The sequence below is a fragment of the Wasmannia auropunctata genome, unplaced genomic scaffold (genome assembly GCF_000956235.1).
Source record: "Wasmannia auropunctata unplaced genomic scaffold, wasmannia.A_1.0 LD336074.1, whole genome shotgun sequence".
Classification (NCBI taxonomy): domain Eukaryota; kingdom Metazoa; phylum Arthropoda; class Insecta; order Hymenoptera; family Formicidae; genus Wasmannia; species Wasmannia auropunctata.
The window spans coordinates 4,649,202-4,659,133 of NW_012026816.1; the positions used below are offsets into that span (position 1 = coordinate 4,649,202).

The 9,932-nt window shown below is 37.8% G+C and overlaps 1 protein-coding gene across 1 annotated transcript; it reads left to right on the forward strand.

Annotated features, from left to right (window-relative positions):
• The first annotated feature begins 6,604 nt into the window (after positions 1-6,604).
• LOC105449715 (voltage-dependent calcium channel subunit alpha-2/delta-4-like) lies at positions 6,605-9,705 on the forward strand. Its single transcript, XM_011689094.1, has 4 exons — positions 6,605-6,875; positions 7,665-7,857; positions 8,013-8,552; positions 8,727-9,705. The coding sequence occupies exons 1-4, from the start codon at positions 6,778-6,780 to the stop codon at positions 9,339-9,341; spliced, it is 1,446 nt and encodes a 481-aa protein (XP_011687396.1). The 5' UTR covers positions 6,605-6,777; the 3' UTR covers positions 9,342-9,705.
• The last annotated feature ends 227 nt before the right edge of the window (positions 9,706-9,932 follow it).

The window sequence follows — 9,932 nt, forward strand, 5'->3', positions numbered from 1 at the left end:
AACGCATTAAAGACCCGAAAAACCGTGCAGTGGTAACGGGCAGAAGAATACAATTTTATCTTCTTACTACATTTCCCAGAAATTTGAATGAAATAGAGACGTCACTAGCATGTGGATACGCCATTGACAAGGCTGAAAACAACCCGAGCAAACAAAGTGAGGATACGAGGCATAACAACCGCAGACGCAGAGGTCGACGTCCATAGACGACATTCGACGGAGACTGCGAGGACCGACAGTAACGCCGAGTCACCCGACAACAACGAACGCCGTCAGCAGCAGTCACGAACGAGACTTCGAGGGACTACGAGGGATTTCTACTACGAGCCCAGCAAAATGCGTATCGTCCTAGTGTACTGTAAGTCATTTTGCAAATTTATCCTGCGTTGCGAATGTCCAACGGAGAGGACAATTATAATAAACCGATTCCTAATAAATCACGGCTATTAAGCGAATCGGCGCGACGCACGCTAGACACTAGCCCGCGAACTCTTGTTGTTGTTGAGTGAATGTAACAATCACTCGCGAATTTATATTCGACAATATCGACGCTAGTTTATTAGCAACTAATCTGACGGTAGACAACTGACGGATAAACAGACGAGACCGTACTTGAGTAGGACTTCGAGTCAAGTGAGCCTCAGACGGGAATTTTCTTTAACTTCTTACGACAGTAGTATTTTCGACCCCAAAGAAATTTATCAAATACAAGAAATGGCACAACATTTCAATCGATTTAACCCTCGGGGAGAATGACGGAACTCATCCGGAAGATATTCAAAGTCGCTCAACAGCCCGAGTGACCGAACTGCGGGACGACGCAAATACCGGAACGTCCGCATTATTGCACGCATTATTGCAAGAAGTCCGAGGAATAAAAACTCGTATGGATAAAATAGAAGAGCGCGTGGAGCTTAACCGAGCACATCCGATAGAACAGGTTAGAATATATCGCGATTACCAAACTAACGCCCTAGATCGCGACGTAACGTCGTACGGACGAACTCGAACTCGCGTTCGAGAATTCCTGAACGCCTGCGATTATGTAATACAAAACGTCAGTCCCGCGGACGAACGAACGCTATTGGGAGCTATCATGAGCACCAAACTAAGAGGAAAGGCTATGATGGATTTCCATACGAGAGACGTGCGAAGCTACGCGCAGTTAAAAGCGGATCTCGAGAGCGAATATTTGAGCACCCGCAGTACTATACATCTCCAAAAAGAATTTAACACACTAAAACAAAGAGCCGGGGAAAATGCTCAAAGCTTCGGAAGACGCGTAGACGTTAGTCATGGAACTATATGAATCAACGATAGAAGACGGGGGACAGACTCTCGAACAACAACAGACGACACTACAGATGATAAAACGACAAGCGTTACAAAACTTCCAAATAGTGTAAAAGTAGTTCTGTAGTTTATATGTACAAAATGCTTACGTCTAACACCACAGATTACATGAACAAATAATACAAAGTTACGATTGAAAGCGTAGAAAAAAATAAATCTACTGAACTGCAATTTATGGTAATTCGGAGACTTAGCTAACAGTAATTAAGATAGGAAGGGTAAACAAAGCGTCTAGCAGTAAGTGCCGGATTTTCCAAGAAATGGCACTTCAATAAGTTAGATAAAGAGAATCCACGTGTTTGAGTGAGACCAGAAGATATTGTAAAAAGTTTATTTAGAGATACCACTGATACTGAAGAGACTGCTTTACTCCTCTAAGCAAAATAATAGCAATATGTTTGCAAATTGACAGCAAATTTAATCAGAACTTATACCAAAACCGGTGCCATCTGTGTCATCATCAGGCTCATGTTTTGTTAGCAAAACTTGCTGCTTGTAAAGTGAAAGCAAATTGTCACCAAAAACTGAGCAAGATTTACGTAGCGCTATCTGATAACAAATTGTCAGCAAAAATCGAGGTCTGCGCAACGTTATACATATAAAGATAAATTGACGGAAACTAAGCAAGTTTTTCGTAGCGTTGTCTGACAACAAATTGGACGTAATTGATATTTAAAAATCTTTAAAAATGACGTTTTTATTTTTTTAAATTTTATTTTAAAGGAATAATTTGAAACTGTTTTATTAATAAAAATTAATATATTTTATTATACATAATTAAAGCATTCAATTCTAAGAACATTTTAATCTAAAGATATCACAAAAGTATCTTTGCCTTTCTCCCAGGAACCATTTTTAAGTACTTTATATACTCATTATTAGCTAATACATTGCAAAAACATTCATATCTTGCACTAAGTGTATACATGAATAATGCACAAATAATTATGACATGTCCGAATTTTGATTAAACATTAATTATATAGAACAGCTCGACAAAGTTTAAATGCGAGAAACAGATATCAACAAACACTACCTAGCGGCCGTTTTGTATAAAGTATTCAGTGGCAGCGGAAATTCTACTCGATTGCACAGTTTTTGGTCGTCAGACAACGCTATACAAAGCATGCTCAGTTTTTGGAGACAATTTGTTGACAGATAGCGCTTCGTAAATCTTGCTCGGTTTTTTATGACAATCTGCTGTCTGATAATAAAATATATTTGCCCGTATTTTATCACCGATTTACTGTCATTTTACGAGTAGCAAATTTTGTTACATTTTTGCTATTGCGTTGCGAACACTTATTTAATTATCGAATTTTATCGCTTTTTTGCTGAGAAAATTTATTGCAGATGCTTAACATAATTTGCCTTTGTCTTAGATTTGGTTAGAAGGCCATCAAAAGCTGACTCGAAAGCGGGCACGTAAAATCCTGGCAAGCGATCAGCGGCTGTAGAACATCCAAACAGCTAATGAGCCTCCCTCTGCGAAGCAGAGCAAACGAACTGCTATCAATGAGCAGAACCAAGGCGAGTTGATGTGGGCCTACTCATGGGCCATATGGCCCTCAGAGGTCACCTATACAACCTCGGAACTACCACGCAAAAAGAGTGCAGATTATGCGGAGAGGACAGCATATACATTCTGTGTCATTGCCCCGCACTTGTCTGCAAGAGATATAGATCCTGGGACGACATGTTCATAAAGCCCAAGGATCTTGAAGACAAGAAGGTGAGCAGCCTTATAAGACTGGCGACAGACGCCAGCCTAGGGCTGCTACAATAACCTTGGAAACAAACGGGGAGTTAGTGGTACTATAAAAATCTAAGTGACGTTAGGGCCTTTCGCAGGCCCACCCGATTTCTTTACTACTACTACTACTACTACTACTACTAGATTTGGTTAACAGTGTTATCGACCTCGTGCAAATTTTTCCGATCTTCCAGCATCGCCTTAAGAGGATGCTGAAAGGTCGGCCAAATTTGTACGAGGTCGATAAAGCAGTCTGCTCAATTCATGACAATATTGGATTAATATGAAAATTCTACAGTTTCAAACACCAGTCTCAAGACAATGGAATCACGCATGGCAAAGATGATAATGGCGAAACAACCGCCATGCTCATCCTCCATTTCTAAAAAAGATGTGTTAAGTCCAAAGAGATTATATACATAGAGTAGAAGAGGTATAGCGGCTTTTTTCAGTGGAAACGTGAACTAATAAAAAGTGAAAGAAAATAAGAAAGCCATCTGTTTCCTAGTCTAATGTTGCAACAAGGATGCAGATGGACGTCTCGTTTTCTGTCTTTTGTTTATATGCTCACGCATTCTTAGCTGGCTCCTCTACACCTTGGTTAAGTAAATACTCAATCTATCGCAGTTTATTGTTGTCGTTTTTCCACGATGCTGATTGGTTCTCTTGCTGCGCTTACTTGATCGTGAACGGCTATCATTGCATTTTGACAGTTGTTATGTATGTACAGAGATTGATAGTATAATAGCAAATAGTAAGAAGTAAGAAATATGAAAAAGCACGTGCAAAGAGCACGCGTGTAATGCTAGTGTCGCTAAAAATTTAAAAGTCGAAAGAAACACATACAGTCATAACGGATGCGACGAATGGACAAAAATAACTCAAATATGAAGTAAACCGATGTAAACAGTTAAATCATTTCGTCAAAAATTATAGAAAAACTAATCAAACAGATAAAGCTTAAAAAACCAGTCAAATGTACAAATAAGTCTAAACGAAAGTCGCGTGCATGAAATAGCTCAGCAAAACTGTATTCTGCAGGTTTCTGTGAGTAACAGAAACATATATAAGTGCAGATGCTTGGATTCAAACATATGTGTCATATGTATATATCGTTGCATATATGTTGCATACCACAACGAAATGAAATTTATAGATGTGACGGATTGTAATTAATCCTCTATTCAGAGTGGTGCCATATGAGAAGTGACACCTGCATCTTTTCTCCAAATCCCGCGAAAGAGAAATAAGAGTGCAAGAGAGAAAGAGAATATGTCTCACCCATGAATGTATAGGAATATGTATATATGTATATATGGACGGAGTGTTTGCTGGTTAGAAAAGCAAGAGGGATAGTATATTCGACGTAAGGGGATCACATGGGATCAAACCACTAACTTCGGTACATTTCGGTTACATTTGATAATATTGAGCTATCTATTAGCTTAGAAATATTATCTATGTTAGAGAGTGGAAAGACATGATTAATTTTTGTACGGTAAAGGGACAATTTTAATATGATAAAAGTTGTAGCGTTCTTTTTAACGAATCCAACGATGTGTGATATAGCGACTTTCGCGTTGACAATTGATGTGTAATGTTTTTATTTGATCATAATACTCACGTCAGTGCGAGAGTCGGAAGTTGGCCATACCTCAGGGCCGAAACTGAAAAGGTAACAGTCGCCAGCAAAACTTTAAACCAAAATAATTTGTATAATTTGTAAAATAATGTCGTTATATCACACATTGTTAGATTTGTTAAAAAGAACGCTACAACTTTTATCATTAAAATTGTCCCTTTACCGTGCAAAAATTAATCATGTCTTTCCGCTCTCTAACATAGATAATATTTCTAAGTGATCACTGTGCTTACAATAAAGTTTAGTTAGAGCCGTTTAATTTGATATCATATTTATTAGGTCTATTTCTATTAATTTACGAGATAAAAAGGGGTGGCCACTTATATGGGGACATCCTGTATAAGTTTATGCAAAAATCCACGTTTTACTATATATAATAGATTTCATTTAAAAAAATCATGAAAACGGGCCGGCTTTTACGGCCGGCAAACCTGAAAAAACCACTCTTAACATATTTATATGAAATTAGGTGAATTTGATAAAAAATTTTATGCAAAGATATATATGTATGGCATAAATTATATGTGTAACAACAATCACGGGTAGTTTTTAGAAAAACAAATAATTACCTGTGATAATTTACAGGTTGCACACACTAATCTATTGTTAGTTGTGGTGGACAACATGTTCCCAACGTGCTACAGAAGATTAGAAGTAACACCCGTCAACATCTCACCCCTCGAGTACACAAATAGCACGGGCGACAAACCCTGTCACAAGATCCCATTGAACAGTCTGAAGAGGCGCAGATTGAAGAGTTGCTTCACGGAACATCCTCTGGAGCGTGAGACTTATGGCTGCGGAGCATCTGAATTGATGGTGTCCTTATCGCTGTTGTATGTTACTGTCGCTAGGATTCTATTTGCCTTTGTGTGACGAGACAAATTAATCGTCCTTAATACGTATGGTAATTGTATTGTTTTACAATAAATAATATAATATATAATAAAAGATGAATAAAATGACATGAAATAACGTTTCTTCCCAAATTATTACTTTTTAAATTATTTAATGAAAAATAAATATATAAATAATTCTTTATAACGTAGAATTTTAAACAGCGCTTGTTTAAAATAGATAAATATTTATTTCGATTTTGAATATAGTTTCACAGAAATTAGTAGCGTACCTCTTTTAATATACAATATTTAAATAAGAAAGTATATGCAGATATTCTATTTTTATTATATTTTGTTTTTGTTTGTTAATTTAATATCTTTTTTTTATGATATGTGTAAGTTTATGTACGATAATTAACGAGAAAAAAAACGTTTTTTAACGTTTTTTTACGTATTACATAACTATTATATATTTACACTTAATAATATTTAAATACGAAATAAATAAATAATATTTTAAAACTGAATTTTCTCCTACTTTTTTCCACAGATCTTTTATTCAAGAAAATAATCCATATCGTGGCTTGTATTACATCCAAAGTTGGAAAGATGGAGAATAATTCTCATGCATTATGATATAACGCTTATAAAAAATATACATGAAGTACTTAGTATACATCAAAGATGCACCGATATCTTTAATTTTAACTAATAAACGATTTTAACTAACTAACAAATCGTTTGAAACAATCGAATTTAGCAATATAGTAAGTCTTATATCCTGATTAAATAATCAGGATCCTGTAACGATAAGCCTAAATCATCCCACTTTCCCAGTAATTGAACGCAAAATCAAAAGATAAACATTCCAATTAATTCTGATCCTAGCTCGACAGTTGGCGTGGTCGCGCGTCGCTTGCTCGTGTTTCCCCGTGCGCAAGCCTGGCCGGAAGATCGATAAGCCTGAAAAGCACTTATAGGCATCGGAGCGAGCTGCTGTAGGCCCCGCGTGAGTCGCCACCAAGGCAGTGAGTGCGCATACGACGACGGCGACGATCGACGTCGAGCAGAACGACCGTAGGGGCATTCTTGATGTGAAACGCGAGCTTCAATTTTATTTACCGTGCCCTCGCACACGAACAACCCCCAAGGAGTGGACCAAGCGGGCCAGCAGGTGGTCAGGGAAAGTTATGAGGCCCTGCTTCATACCTGTCGTCGTCGTCGTCCTGATCCTGATCGTGGCACCCGATATTCGAGGCCGTAGCGACAGCAATCCTACCCATGATATGTAAGTGGCTTGACACAATCGTCTGCCTACCTCCGTTTCTGCAATCTCTTGCAATACGGTGTTTACGGAGTTCCGTGGCAATAACACAATCTCGATTGACCCGTATTCATATGCGATGGTGAGGCGATAAGTGATATTTAGGTCAGTCATGAAAGAAGTCATCTACGTCCCTTAATGGAATCGTTGCGATGACGGCATGTTCCATAAAACATGTACTTTCGGAAAGAGAAAAATAAATATTACGAAAATTGTTTAGTAAATATTTATTACATGTTTCACGAGGATTTATTACGTTATTATTGAGCGTTAAATATGAACTGGATTATTATGTACTTTCAAATTTATACGCGATATATATTTTTTTTTTCAAAGAAAGAATAACTTCTTTCGTTTATTCGTGGACAAAAGTTGTGATTCATCATTCGTCATTTTACTTTGAAGAATGGATTTTTTTTTTCATGAATAAGTTTACTGTTTACTTTGTTTCATCAGACTTCAATGCAACCAATCAAATTATTCACTGACAAGCTGAACAAATTGCTCTCATTTGCATTTTATTATATTCGACTAAAGTGTTATAAATTGATTATTGTCAAATTATAACGCCAATTCCACGATGTGAACAGAAACTAGCGAGCAAAAATAATAAGACGGTACTGATTTTTTATAAATAAAATAAAAGTAAGAAAGCGACAATTTTAGACTTTTCTATAAAAATTATTACTACTATCACTATTATCATTTTTAATCATTATTTTACTTTTATAATTTTACTTTTATAATTGGCAGAGACAAAGTGAAAGGATGGGCGTACAAGCTAGGCTTCGAGCTGTCGCAGTTGAGCAAGTTCGTGACGAAGGTGGAGAAGTTCGAGGATAGCTATAAGACGGCGGACATCACGCCACGTGATGGAAACGCTCTCGTCCACGAGATTGCCAGGGACATCAGCAACATGATGGATTCCAAGATCTCGGCTATTAAGGTGCGATTCTTTTATTTCATTTCATTTGTGTTATGAAATCCTTAATAACAGCGAACAATTTTCTTTATCGCTATCGAGTACATTGTTTTATTTAAATCGCAGTTGTAAATTGAAATTATTTAGACTATATCAGGCGATTTTGTTTTCGCTTTCAGAGGATAATGGACGTGGCTGAAACGAAGGCGTTATCGTCCCCCGACATAGACCCGCCAGAAAGCTACGAGTTCATCGACGCGAAGAATAACACCATTAATTTCGAGTACAGTTCTCACTTCCGTGGCGATGTGAATCTCAATATGTCAGCGGTACACGTGCCCACAAACGTGTATAAGCGCGCCTCGAAAGTCATCCGTGCGATCAAGTGGTCCGAGGAACTCGACCGTACTTTCATCAACAATTTTGAGCAAGACCCATCCTTGTCCTGGCAATACTTCGGTAGCGCGACCGGTTTCATGCGTCAATATCCTGCTACGAATTGGTACATGGAGACGGTGGATCTGTTCGATTGCAGAACGAGGAGCTGGTACATCGAAGCGGCCACTAGTCCGAAGGATGTTCTCATCCTGATGGACACGTCCGGTAGCATGACTGGTATACGGCGGGAGATCGCCAAGCACGTGATCAATAATATCCTCGATACCCTCGGTAACAATGACTTCGTCAACATTATTACATTCTCCAACGAGACTAAACAAGTAAGAATCAATCCCGAAAGAATTGAATTTGTCAGTCTAGAGGGAGGGAGGGAGAGAGAGAGAGAGAGAGAGAGAGAGAGAGAGAGAGAGAGAGAGAGAGAGAGAGAGAGAGAGAGAGAGAGAGAGATTAAAAATTAAATTAGTAGAATTATTAATTGATTGGTAAATTTGCAGGTGGTGTCGTGCTTCAATGACACTCTGGTCCAGGCAAATCTGGCGAATGTGCGCGAGCTAAAGCGAGCCATTTCGAATCTTGAGACGGAGAGAATCGCCAATTTTTCTCTGGCTCTAACAACCGCCTTTGAGTTGCTCGAAACATTCCGCAACGAGCGGGAAGGTGCTAAATGCAATCAGGCAATCATGCTGATCACCGATGGCGTACCGTACAACTACAAGGAGATCTTTGAAGCGTACAACTGGAAGGATAATCCGGACGAGCCGTTGAAGGCTGATATGCCTGTCAGAGTATTCACTTATCTTATCGGCCGAGAGGTTGCAGATGTGCGGGAAGTGCAGTGGATGGCTTGCGCCAATAGGGGATACTATGTACATCTGTGCACCCTAGCGGAAGTGAGAGAAGAGGTCAGTGGCGATCGAGTATTACTTTTAAATTCGACAAATATAAAGAAAGTAGAGATCTTTCAATCTCTAAAAATCGTATTTAATAAAACAATTAGGCAAGAAGCGCTACTAAAACTTCGAAAGTCGTACGTGATGCTTAATTTACAAATCATAGAAACTTTAGCATGGAAAATGATAATGGGTATAAGAAATCTTTTTTTAAGATAAGAAAATAAAACAACTATCTTGTTTCGCTATAACTTAGACAGGGTGGGTACTACCGGGAAAAACCGGGAAAACCTGGAATTCTCAGGAAATTGCATTTTTACCCTTGAAAATCATGGATTCTCATGGAATTTTACTGATACTCAGGGAAATTTGTTGAATTTTACTTTTAATTTTATCCCTTTAGAAAGTAAACGTGGCTCCGTATCGAAGGCCCCTGATATTGACAGTTAATTTATTTTAAAATTGACATATACTATATAAAGACTCTTTAATCTAAAAAACGATAAACCGGAAAAAATAAATCAGGCATTAAGAATCTGATAACGCAAAACTTGGTGCGTGAAACAATTTAATCTTCACGTAGTTACATCTCCATACAAAATCTTTCGTTACGTTCGAAAAATTGTGTATGGAGATGTAACTATTGTACATATGAGGAGATTAAATTATTTTACGCATCAAGTTCTATACGTTATTAAAACTTTTAGTGCCTAATTTATTTTAAAGCTGTATTGAGAAATTCTTTAATCTTACCTGGAATTTTGAATAAAATTCCTGGAAAATCCGGAAATAGATCGGAAGAGCACACGT

What these genes read in the sequence shown, in the direction of transcription:
- LOC105449715 (XM_011689094.1), top strand. Translation starts at nt 6,778, where the DNA reads ATGAGGCCCTGCTTCATACCTGTCGTCGTCGTCGTCCTGATCCTGATC. An exon ending in CCAAGATCTCGGCTATTAAG is followed by an intron (nt 7,858 to 8,012) that starts GTGCGATTCTTT and finishes TTTCGCTTTCAG; the next exon opens with AGGATAATGGACGTGGCTGA. An exon ending in TCTCCAACGAGACTAAACAA is followed by an intron (nt 8,553 to 8,726) that starts GTAAGAATCAAT and finishes GTAAATTTGCAG; the next exon opens with GTGGTGTCGTGCTTCAATGA.